Source organism: Salvelinus alpinus, chromosome 6 (genome assembly GCF_045679555.1).
Source record: "Salvelinus alpinus chromosome 6, SLU_Salpinus.1, whole genome shotgun sequence".
Classification (NCBI taxonomy): Eukaryota; Metazoa; Chordata; class Actinopteri; order Salmoniformes; family Salmonidae; genus Salvelinus; species Salvelinus alpinus.
Genome location: NC_092091.1, coordinates 53400015 through 53423985, shown reverse-complemented (window position 1 = coordinate 53423985; position 23971 = coordinate 53400015). Strand labels below are relative to the sequence as shown.

General features: G+C 42.5%; 1 protein-coding gene across 4 annotated transcripts in view; it reads right to left on the bottom strand.

The window, feature by feature from the left end:
* Positions 1-23971, bottom strand: part of tmem131l (transmembrane 131 like) — a 99223-nt gene that overhangs the window by 34936 nt on the left and 40316 nt on the right. For all 4 annotated transcript variants that reach the window (XM_071407012.1, XM_071407015.1, XM_071407013.1 and 1 more), the window contains exons 4-9: positions 11457-11528; positions 7545-7668; positions 6782-6898; positions 4504-4608; positions 1723-1800; positions 99-279 (exon numbers count right to left, since the gene is read on the bottom strand). In XM_071407012.1, coding sequence (XP_071263113.1) covers positions 99-279; positions 1723-1800; positions 4504-4608; positions 6782-6898; positions 7545-7668; positions 11457-11528 — 677 coding nt within the window. The remainder of the gene's footprint in view (positions 1-98; positions 280-1722; positions 1801-4503; positions 4609-6781; positions 6899-7544; positions 7669-11456; positions 11529-23971) is intronic.

Below are 23971 nucleotides of genomic sequence, written 5' to 3'. Positions count from 1 at the left end.
AACCAACCAACATCCTAAAATATTTTAAGTTATTCCTAACTCTCATGCCTTACCCCACCTCCACCCCCAAAAACTAGTCCCCTAGCCCCGACACCCACCGTTGGCAGAGCCGCGGCCCGTTGCTGGGGCGACCAACAGGACCAGGATGTGCTCGATGATGTAGGGCTTGAGCTTGTCCAGGTCAGCGGGGCGTTCTGTGCTTTCCGACAGCCTGATCTGGAGGTTGAGTCGCTGCTCTACCCCGGCCGCATGGTCCTCAACACTCTGGAAGCAGGACCCCTGGGGAAACGGCAGGAAAGGCATACCAGTTACACAGAGGGAGCAAAGAGGGAGAAAGGGGGAGGGGGTTGGTTGAATAGAGCAAAGAGAGAATGAAGAGGAGTGTAGAAAGAGCGATTAGTGGGAGAGTGGAACGTGGAGAGTGATAGGGGGGCAAGAAAGGGGGGACAGAAGGAGAGACAAATGAGTAAAATTGTGTAAGAAATGTAAACGAGGAAGAGATGAAGAATGGGAGTATACTAAAAGAGTGTGTGTGTGTGTGTGTGCATGCGTGTACACACACACACACACACACAGTATATACATAGTCAGCTAGAGGCAGAACTATGGGCAACAAGCTGCTTCTCTCCAGTCCCTCAGCACTGTACCTAACCCGCTCACTAACCCTCCCTTTAATCTGACAAGATCAGTATCTGAGGGGTGCAAAGCCCGGCTCAAACCAGGCCTTGTCGTTTTAGGAGTAGGAGCAACTCAGGCCTGGACTTAAGAAACAGACAGCTATCTATCCCTGGCTAGACGCCACAGGGCCTGAGCCTACAATAACAAACACCAAGCCCCTGTGGATACAACAGACATACACAGACTACCGGCCACTTCCTGAATACGCCATATTAGTGCTTATCCCCCCTGACCATAGGAGTTGGCTATACCGTACTAGAAGTATTCACAAGGCATTGTGAACAAACAAACAAAACAAAGTTGGGTTAGGTTTGAGAGATAGAGTGGTGTGTAGGGCTTGCGTCATGGTGGTGATTGCGCCACCTGTGTTTAGGGAAGCTCCTGGCCCAATTAAAGGTCTCTCGAGGAAGCAATTATGTTCCTAGCAAGTGGTCTCACTATCCTTGGGGCTTCTTGTGGAACCAGACTGCAGTCAGATATCACAACACCGCAGCTCACTCAATAGATGTTTGAAGGAGTATGTGTACAGGACAATTTCATCATGAGCAATGATTCTGCAGTAAAGTTTAGAGCCACAATTCATGTGACATAGGTAATAACCGATTCTGCAGTAAAGTTTAGAGCCACAATTCATGTGACATAGGTAATAACCGACTACAGGAGAATAACCCTTGTGATTATCGTGAATCCAAGAAGATAGTGAGTACACACAGTTAAGGAGTATTCAGCACTCATGTTGACAATAGTTGGAAAAAAGAATAAAATAAACAGTAACGGCCATAAGTGCTATGAAAATGCCTGTAATATCAACGCTCAAAGTTATTCTTACAGTTTGCATGGAATTTAAACGTTTAGCCTTTAAAACACAAATAGGTTGTCTCGAAAATATCAAGTGGTCATACACATGCATTTCTGTTAAGTCTGGCATCATTTTTGATTCGATTTTGGTCTCGTGTTCAATTTTGAACTAATATAAAGCATTTTTCAGTCTTTCAATTTACATATTGACATCATTATTATAAAAAGTGATGAGATGCCCAGTACCTGCGGCTGGCTGTACATGCTCTTGGGTAAACTGCACTCTAGCAGTAGCCCCAGGATAGTGATGTTGGAAGAATCTTCCTGTAACAGCGTAACAGAGAACAGAGTCAATGGTAGAAACTTACAATCAAGGAGGTTGATAACTCAGCCTTCATTCCAATGCTCTTTGATGAGATGAATAGCTGGAAAGGTCATGTTGATTAGACTAAATAAATTAAAGACAGTTTCATTAATCCAGATTAAAGATCGAAATTACATCCACCACTCTTTTAGATGGAAGTCTAATGGGACTAGTGAAGAAATAAATACAGGCATGTGTAGCATAACTAACAAACTAAACTAATTATGTGAGGTTATATTAAGCAAAACATTGGTAACATACAGTTGAAGTCGGAAGTTTACATACACCTCAGCCAAATACATTTAAACTCAGTTTTTCCACAATTCCTGACTTTTAATCCTAGTAAAAATTCCCTGTTTTAGGTCAGTTAGGATCACCACTTTATTTTAAGAATGTGAAATGTCAGAAAAATAGTAGAGAGAATGACTTTTCAGCTTTTATTTCTTTCTTCACATTCCCAGTGGGTCAGAAGTTTACATACACTCACTTAACAACCTCATGCTAATCGCATTAGCCTACGTTAGCTCAATCATCCTGAAGAGGTTTTAATGAAGCAGCCAATTGAGGACTTGTGAGGAGTCTGTCAAACTAGACACTCTAATGTACTTGTCCTCTTGCTCAGTTGTGCACCGGGGCCTCCCACTCCTCTTTCTATTCTGGTTAAAGCCAGTTTGCGCTGTTCTGTGAAGGGAAGAAAGTTATTTGGTTCTGGCCATTTTGAGCCTGTAATCGAACCCACAAATGCTGATGCTCCAGATACTCAACTAGTCTAAAGAAGGCCAGTTTATTGCTTCTTAAATCAGGACAACAGTTTTCAGCTGTGCCAACAATTGCAAAAGGGTTTTCTAATGATCAATTAGGATTTTAAAGTGATCATCTTGGATTAGCTAACTTCTATTGGAACACAGGAGTTATAGATGCTGATAATGAGCCTCTGTACGCTCGTCGTTTCCAGCTACAATAGTCATTTACAACATTAACAATGTCTACACTGTATTTCTGATCAATTTGATGTTATTTTAATGGACAAAAATGTGCTTTTCTTTCAAAAACAATGACATTTCTAATTGACCCCAAACTTTTGAAAGGTAGTGAACATGACCAGCATTATTGCCCTCAGTCATTGAACCCTATGACCTTTGTGGTTCTAGACAGGGTTATTTACTGTAAAGTCCTTTGTGACATCTGTTGATGTAAGAAGGGCTTTATAAATGCAAAACTGATTGATTGATTTATCAACATGACCTGAAGGTTATCCCAACTACAAGGCAGATCTCTTTGACATTACTATAACACAAGTCTTCACTAGTCAAGGCCTTATACTTAGGTGACAGTATTCATACATGACAGTGTATTTGGATTGGTGCGTAGTGCGTTATTTAATATCAAAAGTGGTGGTGAGCTCAAAGCTACAGTACACGCTGTGAAATAACAGTAACCTCATCCAATGATTTGGTGAGAGAGTGAGAGAGAGAAAGAGAGACTTAATTTCAACCCCCCCCCACTAAAGAACCAGAGAGAAATAAAGATAGAAAGTGAGACAGAAATAAAGTGACAGAGAGTAAAGAAATAAAGGGAAGGGGGAACTAAATTTGAATCCTGCTGCCAAAGCTCGGTCTATATTTAAACCTGTTCATATGTTCAGCAGCTCAACAGGCCGTGATACAGCAACACAAACCACAGACACCGTACAGGAACGACTTTACTCACAACGCCTGTCTACCTCGCATAAAAGTACATCCAGATCAGTGAAGAAACTCTATGGTTATGTCCCAAATGGCACCCTACTCTATTTATAGTGCATTACTTCAGCAAAACCCTATTTTCTATATAGAGCACTGGTCAAAGGTTATGCACTATATAGGCAATAGGGGGCCATTTATTTAAGACGCAGCCCATAAATTGTCTTGTAAAACTTCAGTGTTGTAACAGAAGAAGAGCGTGAATTAGTAGTCGATTATATAAGTAAACCATTCTGAGAAAAAACAAAACAACCATCTTGCAAAAAATGTTTAAATAAAGACTAGAAGCAAGTCTGAGTGATTGTGAGAACGCAGCCAGGCTGACATTTTGTAACTGCCACCCGCTTCCGGTTGCCGAGGGTAACGCTCATCCGAAGAAGCCTTGTGTCGCTTTCACTCCTTCCCTTGATGTTTTTGTGGGTGCGAGTGTGTGTGTGATGAGACTGTTTTCATGCTCCCTGTGTGCGTGTGTGCGTGTGTGTATGTTTAGGCACAAGTGTGTGATTGTGTATACACAAATATGAACGTGATTGATCATGTGTGTGCATGCATGAATGTGTATATACCTTGTGTGTGTGCGTACGCCTCTCATGTAAGTGTGTGTTTATGCCTCTGTGTGTTGGGTTATCTCTGTATCGGGACTGGCAAAGAGGGGAAGATAGCTGCTGGCTATCAGATGTCAGACAATACAGCAAGGCCTGCACACTGCAGAGCAGGGCAGAGGGCCATGCTAGCAAGTTTTCTGTGGTAAATATTGTGGTAAATGTGTTTGTTTGTTGGTATGGCGTGTGTGAGTCTTTATAGTACTGTGGTAAACATATGTATCCTGTTGCCACATGTTGTCTGTTGACTTTCTTGCCCAGGAACAATTGCCTGTTGGGGAATAAATCAAGTGTATTGAGTTGAATGGAATGGACGTACCTGAGTTTGGCTTAGCTTGATGCTCTGGATGTGGGGGAATATGAGGACACTGTCCTTCCTATTGACCCCATTTACAGAGCCCCGGTGGACACCCAAACCAAAAACCTGGGTGAAAGGACATCACTGTTAAAGGGACAGTAAATATAAATTACAAAAATTACTTATTTTACCTTGAGAGATGTTTAATGTGTCAGAAGAGTGTGCAATCCAAAAGTGGAGTTTCATTTACTTGGCCATATTAAAGGGACTGATTAGACCACAGAATATTAAATCAAAGGGAGTGAATGAATCCAAGGTAGCATGCTAATGTTGCTTATGCTAATAGTGACCATGACGTATACAACACTGGAGAGTGGATCATCATAATATCAAAATCCCCATAGTTTATTTAATGGAAACTTAAGTTATTTAATGATTGGGTGTACTAAATTGTGCCTTTTCACTGATAAACAGAATATATTTAGGCCTAGGCACCCTTACCTCCCTACCAAGAACCATGAACTAATGCTTATTTAACTATTAATAGGGCTGTGGGCTTTAATGTCACTCTGTTAACACCCATCTGCTTTGATGCGTCTTTAAAAGGTCAGGGGTCAATGGTGCCAAATATCACATCACAGCCATTACTTCCTGTGTTTCAAAACGGTTGCGAAACTAACTTCAACATGCCTTCCACCAGGCACACAATGTTCTTTTTGAGTCCATATTAAAAACAGATCCCTGGTTGTGGGTCAGGGCATACGTCCCAAATATAACCCTAGTCTATAGTGCAGGAATATTTTTTAAACTATTTTAAATAAACTTTTACCCCATTTTCTCCCCAATTTCGTGGTATCACCACCTCAAGCTGAACCTCGGCAAGACGGAGCTGCTCTTCCTCCCGGGGAAGGACTGCCCGTTCCATGATCTCGCCATCACGGTTGACAACTCCATTGTGTCCTCCTCCCAGAGTGCTAAGAACCTTGGCGTGATCCTGGACAACACCCTGTCGTTCTCAACTAACATCAAGGCGGTGACCCGTTCCTGTAGGTTCATGCTCTACAACATTCGCAGAGTACGACCCTGCCTCACGCAGGAAGCGGCGCAGGTCCTAATCCAGGCACTTGTCATCTCCCGTCTGGATTACTGCAACTCGCTGTTGGCTGGGCTCCCTGCCTGTGCCATTAAACCCCTACAACTCATCCAGAACGCCGCAGCCCGTCTGGTGTTCAACTTTCCTAAGTTCTCTCACGTCACCCCGCTCCTCCGCTCTCTCCACTGGCTTCCAGTTGAAGCTCGCATCCGCTACAAGACCATGGTGCTTGCCTACGGAGCTGTGAGGGGAACGGCACCTCCGTACCTTCAGGCTCTGATCAGGCCCTACACCCAAACAAGGGCACTGCGTTCATCCACCTCTGGCCTGCTCGCCTCCCTACCTCTGAGGAAGTACAGTTCCCGCTCAGCCCAGTCAAAACTGTTCGCTGCTCTGGCACCCCAATGGTGGAACAAACTCCCTCACGACGCCAGGTCAGCGGAGTCAATCACCACCTTCCGGAGACACCTGAAACCCCACCTCTTTAAGGAATACCTAGGATAGGATAAAGTAATCCTTCTAACCCCCCCCCCCTTAAAAGAGTTAGATGCACTATTGTAAAGTGGTTGTTCCACTGGATATCATAAGGTGAATGCACCAATTTGTAAGTCGCTCTGGATAAGAGCGTCTGCTAAATGACTTAAATGTAATGTAAATGTATCCAATTGGTAGTTACAGTCTTGTCTCATCGCTGCAACTCCCGTACGGACTCGGGAGAGGCGAAGGACGAGAGCCGTGCATCCCCCAAAACACAACCCAGCCAACCCGCACTGCTTCTTCACACAATGCCCGCTTAACCCGAAAGCCAGCCGCACCAATGTGTCGGAGGAAACACTGTACACCTGGCGACCGTGTCAGCGTGCACTGTGCCCAGCCTGCCACAGGAGTCGCTAGAGTGAGATGGGACAAGAACATCTCTGTCGGCCAAACCCTCCCCTAAGCCGGACGAGCTGGGCCAGTTTTGCACCGCCCCATGGGTATCCCAGTCGCGGCCGGCTGCGACAGAGCCTGGACTCGAACCAGGATCTCTAGTGGCACAGCTAGCACTGCGATGCAGTGCCTTAGACCACTGCGCCACTCGGGAGGCATAGCACTATTTTTGACCATAGTCATACGGACACTGGTGAAAAGTAGTGCAGTAAATAAGGAGCCGTTTGTGACGTAGACCGGAGAGCATTAGTATCATATGCTCATATCACTACTGACCTGGTAAGAGAGCACCCCGTGGGCTGATGTGTTTATAAATAATGAGTTTTCTACGTTGCCCTCCTCCGTCGGGAGGAAGACTAGTTTAAATGAGGCCTTCCCTCTGGGTGGGATTACCTGAAAGCAGAGAGGACACGGGGTCAGGGTTCGCTGAAAGGCAATGACTACGTTACAATGTCCATACTAGCATGGCTTCATACATGACTTCACACTCAGTAGTATGCTGGTGAGGCACACAACTTCCACCACTTATATGAGAATCATGCTGAGAATGATTTGTGGGTTAATTTCAGCGTGGAATCGTTAGGAGAAAAAGTGATATGCAAGGATGTAACATGCACTGTTGTCAGAGTGTGATGCAACGCTGTTGTGCTTGATTTATTTTCTAAGCAGAGCAGGGAAATGCTGTGGGTTTCAATGGCAGTTTGAGAGTTTAAATAGCTGTACTGGTGGCCCAAGGGACTGACATGAGAAAGAGGGGGGAGTGGAGAGAGGTAGACAAAGAGAGGAAAAACAGAGAGAGGGGGGAGTGGAGGGAGGTAGACAAAGAGAGGAAAAACAGTGTGAGAGAGAGGGGGGAGTGGAGAGAGGTAGACGAAGAGAGGAAAAAACAGTGTGAGAGAAAGAGAGCGCGCAAGGGAGAGAAACAGAGAAAGAGGAGAGGGAAGCAAAATAGAGATTGTTGCGAGAAGCTGGATGGAGTGGGGTGTGGTTGAGTGAGAGGAGGGGTGGGGAGTGTCCGAGGGAGGGCACACACACTCACCCTTCTGTGGAACGAAGGCATGTGAAAATGTCTGCTGGATGTAAACATTGACAGCAGCGTCACTGGGAGTTCCTGGCTGGGGTTGTGTATGTATATGGTTTCAGCTCTTGGCAGCCCCAGTGGCCTACAGAGAGAGAGAGAGAGATAGAGATGGACACAACAAGCACCTCTCATTGTTCTATCCAGGCATAGTAAACATCAAGCTTTACTGAACAAAAATATACATGCAACATGCAACACTTTCAAAGATTTTGCTGCGTTACAGTTCATATAACGAAATAAGTCAATTGAAATGAATTCATTAGGCCCTAATCTATGGATTTCACATTACTGGGAATACATATATCTGTTGGTCACAGATACCTTAAAAAAAAAAGGGGCATGGATTAGAAAACTAGTCAGTATCTGGTGTGACCACCATTTGCCTCATGCAGCGCAACATCTCCTTCGCATAGAGTTGATCAGGCTGTTGATTGTGGCCTGTGCAATGTTGCCCCAATCCTCTTGTGCGAAGTTGCTGGATATTGGCGGGAACTGAAACACGTCGTACACGTTGATCCAGAGCATCCCAAACATGCTCAATGGTTGACATGTCTGGTGAGTATGCAGGCCATGGAAGATCTGGGACATTTTTAGCTTCCAGGAATTGTGTACAGATTCTTGCGACATGCGGCCGTGCATTAACATGCTGAAACATGAGGGGATGGCGGTGGATGAATAGCACGACAATGGACCTCGTCATGGCATCTCTGTGCATTCAAATTGCTATCGATAAAATGCAATTGTGTTCGTTGTCTGTAGCTTATGCCTGCCCATACCATAACCTCACCGCCACCAACGTTGACATCAGCAAACCGCTCACCCACACAACGCCATACATGTTGTCTGCGGTTGTGATGACAATCGGACGTACTGCCAAATTCTCTAAAACGACGTTGGTAGAGAAATGAACATTCAATTATCTGGCAACAGCTCTAGCGGACATTCCTGCAGTCAGCATGCCATTGGAAGCTCCCTCAAAACTTGAGACATCTGTGGCATTGTGTTGTGTGACCACGTTGCACATTTTAGAGTGACCTTTTATTGTCCCCAGCACAAGGTGCACCTGTGTAATGATCATGCTGTTTAATCAGTGTTAAATACTTTATCGCAAATTGGACATCGAGAAAGTAATATTTCTAAACTACTATGAAACTAACTTTTGTTTGAGTACAATTTAGACATTGTCACCTCATTTGCAGTTTTACCATGATTACATTCTAGTTACCGCTGTAGTTATAGAGTAACTTCAGGGCATAAGAGTACGACTCAATGCAAAGTGTTTCCGGTTGTGTCTACACTGACATAGCATCAACACTTGACAATGAACTAGAAATGTCCCTTTAATAGTGACGTTTCCTCTAGGGACAGATCTAGGATCCACTTCCCCTCCCCTAATCCTAACCTTAACCATTAGCGGGGGGAAACGCAAAACTGACTCAAGATCAGTGTCTAGGGGCAACTTCGCCCTACACCATTTTATTGACTACAAGTTAGCACTTCCTGAAAACGAGGAAGTCACTTTTGCTCCTCTGACACTTCTCTGGGGCCGACATCAAAGGAGAAACCGTGACATAGTTCAGATCAACCATAAAAACAAAGTGAGCGCAGCCTGCTATTAAAAGGTCTATGGTGACCTTTGGAGCTATGCTTAGCGCTCTCCATTTAGCCTTTTAATATTTAGATGTGTTTGTAATAAAAAGGGGGCCCAGCAACAAAGGCAGGAGTCACCACAGTTCTGTAAAATGTCCCTCTTAAAGGAGAGATTTGCAGATAAAGTTAATAGCTGCAGATGCAAGCTTTCCTCATGCTAGTGTCAACATAACCATAAGCAAGGAATATATAAAATACACCTGCTAGTAACTTTTAGAGCTACTGTACAATGTGAAGTCATTGGATAGGTCATACTCCATTTCCTAACGTGATTAAGTTAGATAGATGCGTTTAACCTTGCCTATTTTATAATCTAGATGTTTCCTCAATTCAATGCTGATGGCAAAAGACAGCAGAAATTCCATCCTCTTTATGCGAAGCTACTGCCTGTCCTAGCCACTTGTATCACATGACTGGGGACCTGCATTGTAGTGGGGACAGGGGGGTTTGTTGTGTGTTTAAACAACGGGATGACAGTAAATACTGTGAAAGTAGTGCACTACACATAGGGAATAGAGTGCCCATATGGCTCTGGTCAAAGTAGTGCATTATATAGAGAACAGGGTGCCACTGGGCTCTGGTCAAAAGTAGTGCACTATATAGGAAAGAGGGTGACATTTGGGACACAACTTCGGTCAATAAAGGTCTATTTGGGCATGCCTGGTTCCCTCTGCGCTGCCTGGCAAACGGAGAAAGAAGGGTGTGCTAATGTTGCATATCAACACTGTATATTGCCATTGCTGAAATTACTGGGCTGTTGGGTTAGCCTAGTTAGCGAATGGCTAGCAAGGCTAGGGGGCGGGAATGAGGTTGAGTTTAACACCTTGTGCTGGTGTTATGGCTGCTTTGCTTGATGCTACTCTAGCAAAACAAGGGCGTGAAATTTTATTGTTTAAACACTTCAGTCATATAGCAACCATTGTCCGTAGCAATAAGGTATGGACCTTATTGAAACTGTTCTAGTTTCAACTGTTCTGCCTGCGGCTATGGAACCCTGACCTGTCCACCGGACGTGCTACCTGTCCCAGACCTGCTGTTTTCAACTCTCTATAGACCGCAGGAGCGGTAGAGATACTCTTAATGATCGGCTATGAAAAGCCAACTGACATTTACTCCTGATTATTATTTGACCATGCTGGTCATTTATGAACCTTTGAACATCTTGGCCATGTTATGTTAGAATCTCCACCCGGCACAGCCAGAAGAGGACTGGCCACCCCTCATAGCCTGGTTCCTCTCTAGGTTTCTTCCTAGGTTTTGGCCTTTCTAGGGAGTTTTTCCTAGCCGCCGTGCTTCTACACCTGCATTGCTTGCTGTTTGGGGTTTTAGGCTGGGTTTCTGTACAGCACTTCGAGATATTAGCTGATGTACGAAGGGCTATATAAAATAAACTTGAATTGGACGAGGGTACATCCTAGGTCGGACCTAGTGTTTACTAGTTTGTTAGAGGTTGGGAATGAGGTATTTCTCAGATTTAGAAACAGAACTAATTAACAAATAGATATCTTGGATACTTGGACCAATTGATAAACAAAATGAAAATGGGAAATAAACAGACCTTGGAGGGGAAAAAATGTGACTATGGCTCAAAATAATTAATAAATATGTCATAGGATACATTTTTTCAGCTGCAAATAGTAGCAGTGGTGACAGCCGTCCAAGCACAACAAAGAGTCTCGCTATTCTGGTGATTGTTTTGGGAGCGGGGAGGCAAACAGCAGAGTTCTAAACATTTCCCCTTGGGTCTGACCCTATTCAGCCTTGTGCTTATGGGAAGAGAGCTGAGCTGCTCATGACCTTATTTGGTCGTCATCTGTCTGTTCCTTTGGCTTCCTCTGCGTTTAAAAAGCCCCTCCGCTTTATACAGAGAGCTTCTCCACTTCTACTGCTTTTTATCATCACTTTCTATGCATGTGCTTCTTCTTGGGGGCTTCCGGTGACATAATCCATACAAGGTTTGGTAAAGGTTACAGATATTTTGTTGATTTTGGCATACGACGCTATTCTAAATGCTTTTTCCACATTACTCTTATAACTGTCGGATTGTGATTTGGAGTCGGTGTCTTTTGCACCCATGTGTACGTCTAGAAATGAGGTGGTTGGTTATAGTAGCTCCAAACACAGGATTTATCAATGTCTTGACATTGGCTTATGTTTATGTATCCTTTTTTATGAATCCTTTTCTATGAAACCAGGTGAGAGTGAGAGAAATAAACTCACTGTGTCCCAAACTCCAGCGATGGCGGCTGGAAGCGCAGCGGCCTTCCATTCTCCGGCACGTAGAATGAGGAGCTGGCGAAAGAAAGACAAAGAGAAGAACACATTTATGTACACCTATCAACTCAGCGGAGTTCCAATAGGACCTTATCATATGAAACAAGCGAGCGCTCGGGCGACTTGGCAAAACGCTGACTCTCCTATCTAACAACACAGCCAGAGTGGTGGCCAAATCGAATCCTCTGAGACACTTGATCGTCCTACTCGTAAAAAACTAAATACATAAAAAATATAACAAAAGGCAGAGAGGGGTGTCAGAGATGATGAATTAGGGGGATTTAAACGGAAGTCTCCCGCTTGCCAAATCCATTTCACACCCCATTGGGGGGGGCTCGAGTTGAAACACGACAAAGACAATGAGAGTTCTTTATTAAAAGAGCTGCTTTACAGTGTCTTTGGGAAACTCAAGCGGCATGTGTTGGGAGTTGGACTAAAACCTGCTTTCATCAACACCAATGTGGGTCCTTCTATTTGTGATTGGAATTGTACTCATTTCAATAAGGAAGGTATAACCTTGTTTCTGTATGTTTATTAGACACCAAACAGAAGCAAACTGGGAGAGACTGCCTGGACTAGTCCAATGAGAAATTAACTATATTTTTCGTTGCAAAATGTTTTTCGTTGCCGTAATGAACATGCCCCTAAATTGCACTGCAAGCGAGCGTCAACTCACGCAGCAATACAACGCAGCCAATCGCCAGTGACACCGTTACAACAGAAAGTGGTGGTTTCTAATTCTGAGCTTCAATAAGAATAGCTCTCGGACATCAGACATCACACACATCTACTTCAGTTTCATATTAGAAACTCTAAACTATCAGAGGTGTGAATCCAATGTTGTCAAGGAGATTTCAATGTTGTACAATTGGCGCATGTACAGTATATTCGTTATGCATCTTATTTATCAATCGTGTACGGCATACAGATACAGAGCCTTTGAGCGGAAAATCGGTCAGACAGCGCGAGAGCTGCGGCTACAGCATCTCAAACAGCAAACGCATACATTGGCAACGGAAAGCAGGCTTCATCACTGTCACACACCACTTTGCAATGAGCTGGAGGCAGTATGCATATACTTAATTGTTTGAAACCTGAACGTATTAATACATATTATGGAGGCATGTCTTACCTTGCTTCAAAGTAGCCTCAGCCAAAAATCAGTCCATATCCGTGGAAGCAATCATTTAATATAAAACTTTATTTCACTGTCCAGTAGCCACAATCCTAGTCATATTAGCAACCCGTGCTAGTTGTTGCATATTAGATCTCCCCTCTTAAAAATTGTCTAAAGGATACTTTCATCTCGGTCACATGAAACCACTTGCATGTGCGGTGCCCTTTTGACAACGAGGTTATCCTGATAATTGCATTATGGAACGAACATTCGCAAGTAGACTACTGCCTTGTATGCATTGCTGCGCTTATGTGAATAAATAATAGTTGAGCAACATTTTAAGCTAAACGTTGTGATCTGTTGCATCACATATTGTTATTTAGCCTATTAGCCCTACTGGATGTATGAATTAGGGATCTATCATCTCACAACTGTCCCAGAGTCTGTTTGGAATAGGGAATTTATTTCTAGACAAGGTGACCAATAGAATAGGTAAACCTTTCTACTATGGGGGATAGTAGATTGACAGGCTAGTGATTTTGCTGTTGGTTACTTGTCTTCGCTGAGGAAATGTAAATGTGGACAGTTATTCTAACATCTTCAAAGTGCACGTCAGAATTCAGTAAGAAGGACCGCACCTCGTTGCATCCCCGACTTGCATGTTCTGTTTACATTAGTTACCATAATCTAAATGTGATTTGTCATTCTGAGCACCATGGGTGGACGACCTAATCAGGTTACACATCCAATGCATATGGGTCCGATCATTTCTCAAATGTCCGGTAAATGAAAATCCCGTCGGGTAACTGAAAATCCCCCAAATGGAAACCCTGGCTGGGTTCTAATGTTGATAAACATGTTTATTTGACACGTTGATTGTTGGAATGGATGGGGATGCCCATAAACTAGCTCAGTGTTTCCCAATCCTAGTCCTGGGGACCCAAATTGATGGGGGGATAAAATAAATAGATAGTTACATATCGGGATATAATTTACCATATATCGTATTGTTACGCAACAGGACTGTTAAAACGAGCTGCCTGCTAATTATCTACAGGCTGTTTCAACTTGTCAATTTCCAATTATTTTCTAACAGTTTGAATTGAAGTGTGTTCCGCCTCCTCATTAATTAAAATATAAGTAGCCCATTTCAGTGTTGAGGACAATTTATGTTTGAGGCTTAACTGAGCCGGACAAACTTCCCTCTTCGAGAAGAGCCCTTCCCCATTTTTTCTGCACATGAAGTATGCAGTCTTGCACAAACTGGCACATTTTCTGACTGGCGCTCACATTGTTGCATTGTTGTTTTCCTTACGAATAATAACTTTGGACATGTGTGCGTTGCTATCAAAGTAATTGCCTTATTTTCTGTATATCGTGTTGTTTCTACTGTAGCATACAGTATATATGTATGTATGTATGTATGTATGTATATATATATATATATATATGTATGGAGCATAATGTATTCACAGTTTTATTCACGTTTTCAAGTACTGATGACAAATAATGCATTCTGATTATTGCATAGATTGTAATGGACACCTAGGATGTGTGTAAAAATCTTTCTTGATATTTTGTTGTACTGATTATAATGAGCTACTGCTAAGATATTTGCCAGCTATGTGTGGCACCATGTTTGTTGACATTATACAATGCATTCTGGGTGTCACGTAAACGTCTGTCAGACCAAAGATGTTATAATGAGGTGAAGGAATGGTTCACCTATCTTTCGAGTAAACTTCCAGAAGTGAATGAAGGAAAGTGGATGATCGTAGATGACCACACCCCCTTGAACATGCATACTGCAAACAGACCAAACTCATCTTATCTTTGGTTGTCGCGAAAAAACAAAAAAATGGCAGCTCGCACATCAGATTACTTCTGATTTCTAGAAAGTGTTTTACTCAATTATTTCCATCAACTCTGAGCTCACCTGTGAAGTGACGATTTATAAATAGTAACTGCTATTAGCTGATTCATATTAAAACGAGTGAGCGGTTTCTGTCAGCCGAAAGTTCTCTAAATACGTAAATCTTCCCTTAGTTAGCGCTAGGACTAATGTAGCCTACATTTTCCGGTTTAGATGATTGTGTATTCTGTCACTATTTCTGTGAATCTCTGAACATTACATCAAAAATAAACTGTTCACATTCAGGACATAACTTTGTATGGACTGTGTTTGTGCAAAATGTTTGTGAATAAAATTGTGTGGCCAGCTCAAATGCTGACTGTTGCGTCAATCGAAACTGTACGTTCTAATCACACTGGTTTGAGTGTACGCTGTAGAATGATCACACCCGTTTGTTGTAGAGGTCGACCGATTCTGATTTTTCAACGCCGATACCAATACCGATTATTGGAGGACCAAAAAAAGCCAATGCCGATTTGTTTTTTGTAATAATGACAATTACAACAATACTGAATGAACACTTATTTTAACTTAATATAATACATCAATAAAATCAATCTAGCCTCAAATAAATAATGAAACATGTTCAATTTGGTTCCAAAACTAAATGTTGGAGAAGAAAGTAAAAGTGCAATATGTGGCATTTAAGAAAGCTAACGTTTAAGTTCCTTGCTCAGAACATGAGAACATATGAAAGCTGGTGGTTTCTTTTAACATGAGTCTTCAATATTCCCAGGTAAGAAGTTTTAGGTTGTAGTTATTATAGGAATTATAGGACTATTTCTCTCTATAAGATTTGTATTTCATATACCTTTGACTATTGGATGTCCTTATAGGCACTTTAGTATTGCCAGTGTAACAGTATAGCTTCCATCCCTCTCCTCGCCGCTACCTGGGCTCGAACCAGGAACACATCGACAACAGCCACCCTCGAAGCAGCATTACCCATGCAGAGCAAGGGGAACAACTACTCCAAGTCTCAGAGCGAGTGACTTTTGAAACGCTATTAGCGCGCACCCCGCTAACTAGCTAGCCATTTCACATCGGTTACACCAACCTAATCTCGGGAGTTGATAGGCTTGAAGTCATAAACAGCGCAATGCTTGAAGCATTGTTTAGAGCTGCTGGCAAAACGCACGAAAGTGCTGTTTGAATGAATGCTTACGAGCCTGCTGGTGCCTACCATCGCTCAGTCAGACTGCTCTATCAAATCATAGACTTAATTATAACACACAGAAATACGAGCCTTAGGTCATTAATATGGTCGAATCCGGAAACTATCATCTCGAAAACAAAACATTTATTCTTTCAGTGAAATACGGAACCGCTCCGTATTTTATCTAACAGGTGGCATCCATCAGTCTAAATATTCCTGTTACATTGCACAACCTTCATTGTTATGTCATAATTACGTAAAATTCTGGCAAATTAGTTCGCATTGAGCTAGGCGGCCCAAACTGTTGCATATACTCTGACTCTGCGTGCAATGAACGCAAGAGAAGTGACACAATTTCACCTGGTTAATATTGCCTGCTAACCTGGATTTCTTTTAGCTAAATATACAGGTTTAAAAATATATACTTCTGTGTATTGATTTTAAGAAAGGCATTGATGTTTATGGTTAGGTACACGTTGGAGCAACGACAGTCCTTTTTCGCGAATGCGCACTGCATCGATTATATGCAACGCAGGACACGCTAGATAAACTAGTAATATCATCAACCATGTGTAGTTATAACTAGTGATTATGATTGATTGATTGTTTTTTATAAGATAAGTTTAATGCTAGCTAGCAACTTACCTTTGCTTCTTCCTGCATTCGTGTAACAGGCGGGCTCCTCGTGAGGCAGGTGGTTAGAGCGTTGGACTAGTTAACCGTAAGGTTGCAAGATTGAATCCCCGAGCTGACAAGGTAAAAATATGTCATTCTGCCCCTGAACACGGCAGTTAACCCCCCATTCCTAGGCCATCATTGAAAATAAGAATGTGTTCTTAACTGACTTGCTTAGTTATATGAAGGAGTAAAAATGTTTTTTTTTTAGTTTTTTTTATCGGCGTCCAAAATTACCGATTTCAGATTGTTATGAAAACGGCCCTAATTATTCGGCCATTTCGATTAATCGGTCGACCTCTAGTTTGTTGGTACATGTGAAAGGGTTAACTTCTTATGGCTTGGGGGCAGTATTTTGATATTTGGATGAGAAGCGTGCCCAAAGTAAACTGCCTGTTACTCAGGCCCAGAAGCTAGGATATGCATAGAATTCTTAGATTGATAGAAAACACTATAAAGTTTCCAAAACTGTTAAAAATAATGTCTGTGAGTATAACAGAACTAATATGGCAGGCGAAAACCTGAGAAAATCCATCCAGGAAGTGGGATTTTCTTATGTGGGTATTTTCAATTGAATGCCTATAGAGTATCTAATGGGTTAGGACCCAGATTGCAGTTCCTATGGCTTCCACTAGATGTCAACAGTATATAGACATTGTTTAAGGCTTGTTTTCTGAAAAATGAAGAAGAATGAGACTTTCTGTCAGTGGACTGTAGAATCATGCAGTGCTGGTTGCACGCGTGACGGATTGCGCGCCCTTTGTTTTTTTTAACCTTTCTATTGAATACGCTATTGTCCAGTTGAAATATAATCGATTATTTAGACAAATGACAACCTGAGGATTAATTATAAACATCGGTTGACATGTTTCGACGAACTTTACCGGTACTATTAGGATGTATTCGTCTGCATGTTTTGACCGCCTTTGAGCCAGTGGATTACTGAACAAAACACGCCAACAAACTGAGTTTTTGGGATATAAAGAGGGACTTTATCGAACAAAACAAACATTTATTGTGTAGCTGGGACTCTTGTGACTGCAACCATATGAAGATCTTCAAAGGTAAGTGATTCATTTTAGTGCTATTTCTGACTTTTGTAATGCCTTTACTTGGTTGTAAAATGTTTGTATGCTTTTGTAAGCGGGGCGCTGTCCTCAGATAATCGTATGGTATGCATTTGCCGTAAAGCCTTTTTGAAATCTGACAAAGCGGTTGGATTAACAAGAAGTTAATCTTTAAGCCAATGTATAACACTTGTATTTTTTATGAATGTTTATTAGGACTATTTCTGTATTTTGAATTTGGCACTCTGCAATTTCACCGGATGTTGTCGAGGTAAGTCCCTAGCGGAACGCATGCGCCAGAAAGGTTAAATAGGGAGCCAATTTGTTTTCAGCACTTATTTCCATGACTGATCAATAGTAGTTTTTTGATGCTCTCTCATCTCTCTGAAGCAGTGAGCAAGAGAGTTTGGAACATCGAATCAAAGTATCAACCTGCAATACATATAGAATCATGAGAAACACCAGCATCGCAATACAGGTCCCTGGCAATTCCCAGCCCTACTGGGAAACCAAATGGGTGCACACACCTGATTCCACTTTTCACATGTCTTGATGATGAGTTGAGAAGTGGAATCAGGTGGGTTAGTGTGCTGTGTTATTGCCAGGGCTAAAACTAAAATGTGCATCTCGTTGGGTCACCAGGACCAGGCTATAAGGCTAGGCTATAAGTAGCGGGCTGGTACATTGACAAGTCCATGTACATCAACTAGGCTAGACTGTCTAGAGCCCATGGCAACATCCACTTGGCTCCGGGATGAAGTTTCCCCCCAGGTACAAATCAAGGATCAGCTTTCCATCCCCCAAGTCTAACCTTAACCATTAGTGGGGAAAATGCTAAACTGACCCAAGATCAGCATTTAGGGGGATGGAAAGCTTCACCCTAATCCATCTTCCTGAGACTGAGTGGGTTACATTGTCTTGTCACCTGCGACAAGACGGCGGTCAGGTTTGCACTCTAAAAACAGCTGTTACACAAATAGCGTTTTAAAAAAGAAACCCACACACAGCCTAGAACATATTGTAATGGGAACTCAATTAGTACACATGCACACCCCCCCTATCCCTTACTCTCTCACCAAAAATCAACCTGTGCTTTCTATCTACACTATATATGACGGCAAGTACGAGGTCATTTCTGCCACCCTGCTGTGACCAGTGCGTTGTTTGTGGTGGCCATATGTGTGTGTGTGATGTCCCATTCCAATGAGTGACGGAGGTCCGCACTGCAGGGAGCCGGCAGCTGCAGTGTGTGAGGAGGAGAACCTGATCTGGCCCTGTTGACAGAGGGCTGACACAGCTGTTCAGTGAGTTGACGGCAGAGACGGCACACTGCTTCTGAAGACCCTAACTAGCTTTAACAATATACAGTGGCAAGAAAAAGTGTGTGAAACCTTTTGCTGCATAAATTGGTCATAAAATGTTATCTTCATCTAGGTCACAACAATAGACAAACACAGTCTGCTTAAACTAATAACATGCAAACAATTATACGTTTTCATGTCTTTATTGAACCCACTGTGTAAACATTCACAGTGCAGGGTGGGAAAAGTATGTGACCCCTCAACCAAACGTTTTCTGTAGTTGCGGATCAGACCTGCACAATAGTCAGGAGGAATTTTGGACCATTCCTATTTACAAAACTGTTTCAGTTCAGTAAAATTCTTGGGAGGTCTGGTGTGAAACGCTCTCGAGGCCATGCCACACCGTCTCAATCGGATTGAGGTCAGAACTGACTGGGCCACTCCAGGAGGTGTATTTTCTTCTGTTGAAGCCATTGTGTTGTTGATTTACTTCCGTGTTTTGGGTCGTTGTCCTGTTGCATCACCCAACTTCTGTTGAGCTTCAATGTGCACTTTTGCAAACTTCAGACGTGCAGCAATGATTTTTTTGGACAGCAGTGGCTTCTTCCGTGGTGTCCTCCCATGAACACCATTCTTGTTTAGTGTTTTTTCTTGTTTAGTGTCTTAACCTCATTGAGCATTCTGCTCTGTGCTCTTGCAGTCATCTTTGCAGGACACCCACACCTAGGGAGAGTAGCAACAGTGCTGAAATTTCTCAATTTATAGCCAATATGTCTTACCCTGGACTGATGAACATCAAGGCTTTTAGATATACTGTTGTAACCCTTTCCAGCTTTATGCAAGTCAACAATTCTTAATCTTGGGTCTTCTGAGATCTCTTTTGTTCAAGGCATGGTTCACATCAGGCAATGCTTCTTGTGAATAGCAAACAAATTTTGTTAGGGGTTTTTGTAGGGGTTTTTGTAAGGCAGCACTAACCAACATCTCCAATCTCGTCTCATTGATTGGACTCCAGGTTAGCTGACTCCAATTAGCTTTTGGAGAAGTCATTAGCCTAGGGGTTCACAATTTTTCCAACCTACACTGAATGTTTAAATGATGTATTCAAGAAAAATAAAATAATTTACATGTTATTAGTTTAAGCACACTATATTTGTCTATTGTTGTGACAGATGAAGATCTGATCAAATTTTATGACCAATTTATGCAGAAATCCAGGTCATTCCAAAGGGTTCACATACTTTTTCTTGCCACTGTAGGTGTAGATTGCGGGGTTCACAATTATACATGAAGTTGGCATGCTCAAGTATGCTGAAGTCAGAAAAGGGAGATCTGTGTTTTAAGAATTTCATCAACATAAACGCCAATCATCACCTATAAAAACAGACCCAAGTATACATCAACTCCCACTAACATCACCAGAACACACAGGGAAACTCTTTGAAACCTCCCTAAAGGAGCACAAACGCAACACTTGGGCTGAAAGAAGACGCTACACACACACACACCCCTCCCTGCCTGATAACAATCAAATCAACACATTGAAGCCATGTTTTCACACTTTGGGATGGACAATCTCGCTCCATCAGTTCCAGATTGTCAGTTTCCTGTCCAAGCTTTCAACAGCTGGGATCTCGACTCACATACCCCGGGAGGGGCGCGAGAGAGAGAGTTGAAAGAGAGGCACAGTGGATGGCTACTACTGGGGGCTTATTGGATTGTACAGTGTGTACAGACGTAGGGAATGTTCTGGACCGCAGAGAGATTGTTGAACTGTATGTCCTGTTTGGTGGTGCCTGTTGAGGTGACTCATATCATCAAGCAGACCTGAAGCACTGCTTGCTGTCCTTTCAGTTTCTCTGTCCTGCACTGTCCCTCACTGAGTAACAGGCTACACTGGTCCCAACTTCCTGTAGGGCTGGGCGATATCTCGTGTGGGGTGATACACTGAGGAACATTTGGAATAGGAATTTCGTTTACTTTCAGAATTGACTGGAGTTGAAATGGAACTGACCCCAACCCTGCTAATGATGGAAGCCTTCAGTATAGGCTCCTAATGAGATAAAATGGATTTGAATGGACGCTGTATCAACTAAACTTGTCCAATAGAATTAAACCTGTCGCACTTCATATATTCATATTATTATAATATGCATCTTCTGCGATAAAACCCTAGTCCTACTCCAGACTCATGGTTCTAAAAAGACTTATGTTAAAATGTCTTATTCTTCAATGGTCTCCCACACGCACATAATTTTCCAATAAAATTTAAAAAAAGAGACTGAACATATACCATCCCGAAACACGCTAATCCACCTGCAGAGGTTTTGAATTTAGTTCAGACAGACACGTTGCGGGTGGTTACGAGTCGAGAGGCATTGTCTACTGGCAGCTTCCCCCGGTCATTAACGTAGAGGATAAAATAGCCTATGAATATATTCAGGCTAGGGGTGGTTATTCACATTATAAACAGCTTCTCATACCAGTCACTGCCAGCCAACTGCTACCACCGCTTATAGCATCCTAGGGATCTGCATCGCTGGGCTGCAATGCGGTGTGCTGTGTGGCGGTATAAAAAGACAACGGGATAGGAAGGGAGGAGGGAGAGGTGAAGGAGAGAAAGTTCATGCTGTGGTCACAGGGCATTGGGTACATGAAGGGCTTGGAAAGAGAGAGAGAGGCTGTTCGCAGTGGATGTCAGACACTGCTGGCATGAGGCTTGTGACAATTGTCTAAAAGCATTTAGAAGGACAAGCCTGAGAAAGACTTAGGCCTAATCCGTTCACACAACAAACAAAAAAACTTTGATTTATAAACACATACAAGATGGCTGATCTGAGGTAGATAATTACCGTTAGCCGGTAATCGCAGGCTTGTGCCGTACATTTTTTTGAAAAGCCAATAAATAAAATTGATGTTGGCCAGTTGTCCGGGAGAAGAATACAAAATCCCATTACGAAAATGCTTTTTAGCCTATTCATTGATTGAAATACATTTGACTGGTCATTCTTATCGGTCTATAGGTTAATTAATATAATTTTGTGTATTTAAATTGCCAGCATACAGATACAGAGATTTTAAGTGGAAAATATCTATTAATTTGGGATCTATCATCTCACAACTGTCCCAGAGTCTGTTTGGAATAGGGAATTTTTTTCTCGACAAGGTGACCAATAGAATAGGTAAACCTTTCTACTACGGGGGATAGTAGATTGACAGGCTAGTGATTTTGTTGTTGGTTACTTGTCTCCGCTGAGGAAATGTAAATGAGGACAGTTATTCTAACATCTTCAAAGTGCACGTCAGAATTCAGTAAGAAGGACCGCACATCGTTGCATCCTCGACTTGCATGTTCTGTTAATATAAATTACCATAATCTAAATGGGATTTCTGTCGTCATTCTGAGCAACGTGGGTGGACGCCATAATCAGGTCACGCACCCAATGCATATGGGTCCGGTACATTTCTGAAATGTCCGGTAAATTAAAATGTTGCCGGTCAAATGCCTGGCGCCACAGTTCCCTAAACGAAACCCTGCTCCAAACTGAGGCAGGCCATGTCTTGTGCGAGCTACTTTCCTCAGAAAAACACTGACTGATGAGTACCCAGTGAGTCAGGAGTCTTGCCACAGCCAGTGTAAAAATATATAGCCTAGAACAGCCCAAGGCCATTCACTTTGCCAGCCTGATCCTAGAGATGAAATCAAAATGACGAAATCTACATTCTGCCCCAAGTTAACCCTCTCACAACTAGCTTGCGGCATCAACAGCTACATTAACATCAAGCTACATGTATCTTGTTGTCGCTACATCCGTAGCCTACAAGTCAATTCTAGAAAACAACACAATCAGAATGACAAAATAGGCTACATTGTTAACTCGTCTTTAACATGTCCAGAATGTGATCTGATCAGAATCATGTTGAAGCTTTCTGACAACAACAAAAAATCCCAGGCTACATGTATGAAAGAGGAAACAGAGCAGCTTGTTGCTTCCAGCCCTCACAATCTAGGCTTATAGATGGCTGCAATAGGGGTGTCTGACACATACAGTCTTTGCTGAGACATGTTTTACGATGTAGGATTTGCATAGCGTTGAAGGTTACAACAATTCATCTGTCATCCGGCGTGACAAGAAAGATCAGCCGTCTCCATTTTCATATTATCTGCATTTTGACTAGAAGGAAGAGACATTCGTGGGAATGAAGAGTTTTGGGGGAGAGAACAGTTAGGTCTTAAATAGCTTGCAGACACCTGAAATGCACCACGGACTAAATGTGCTTGAAAAGACAAGGCTCTTACGTAACTCAAAACCACCCATCTCCTTAGATACCGTGGTAAAAGTAGGGTATCTACACATTCACATGGACAGTGTGAAACTGTTGCTCAATATATACACTGAGCCAAAATATAAACGCAACATGCAACAATTTCATTGATTTTACTGAGTTACAGGTCATATGAGGAAATCAGTCAATTGAAATAATTAGGCCTTAATCTATGGATTTCCCATAACTGGGAATACAGATATGCATCTGTTGGTCAGATACCATAACAAAAAAGAAATGGGCCTCACAATCTCGTCACGGTATTTTTGTGCATTCAAATTGCCATCGATAAAATACAATTGTGTTCATTGTCAGTAGCTTATGCCTGCCCATACCATAACCCCCCCATGGGGCACTTTGTTCAATGTTATCAGCAAACCGCTCGCCCACGCAACGCCATACACGTGGTCTGCTGTTGTGAAGCCGGTTGGACATACTGCCAAATTCTCTAAAACGATGTTGAGGCGGCTTACGGTAAAGAAATGAACATTCAATTTTCTGGCAACAGCTGTGGTGGACATTCCTGCCGTCAACATGACAATTGCACGCTCCCTCAACTTGAGACATCTGTGGCATTGTGTTGTCTGTCAAAACTAAATTTTTCAGACAGGCCTTTTAATGTCCTCAGCACAAGGTGCACCTTAGTAATAATCATGCTGTTTAATCAGCTTTTTGATATATCACACCCATCAGGTGGATGGATTATCTTGGCAAAGAAGAAATGCTCCCTAACAGGGATGTAAAAAATGTTGTGCATAACATGAGAAAAATTTGCTTCTGTGCGTATGGAACATTTCTGGGATTATTTATTTCAGCTCATGAAACATGGAACTAACACTACATGTTGCGTTTATATTTTTGTTTAGTGTAGTAACTTCAGTCAACTAAAATCTCCCTGTGTCACGAA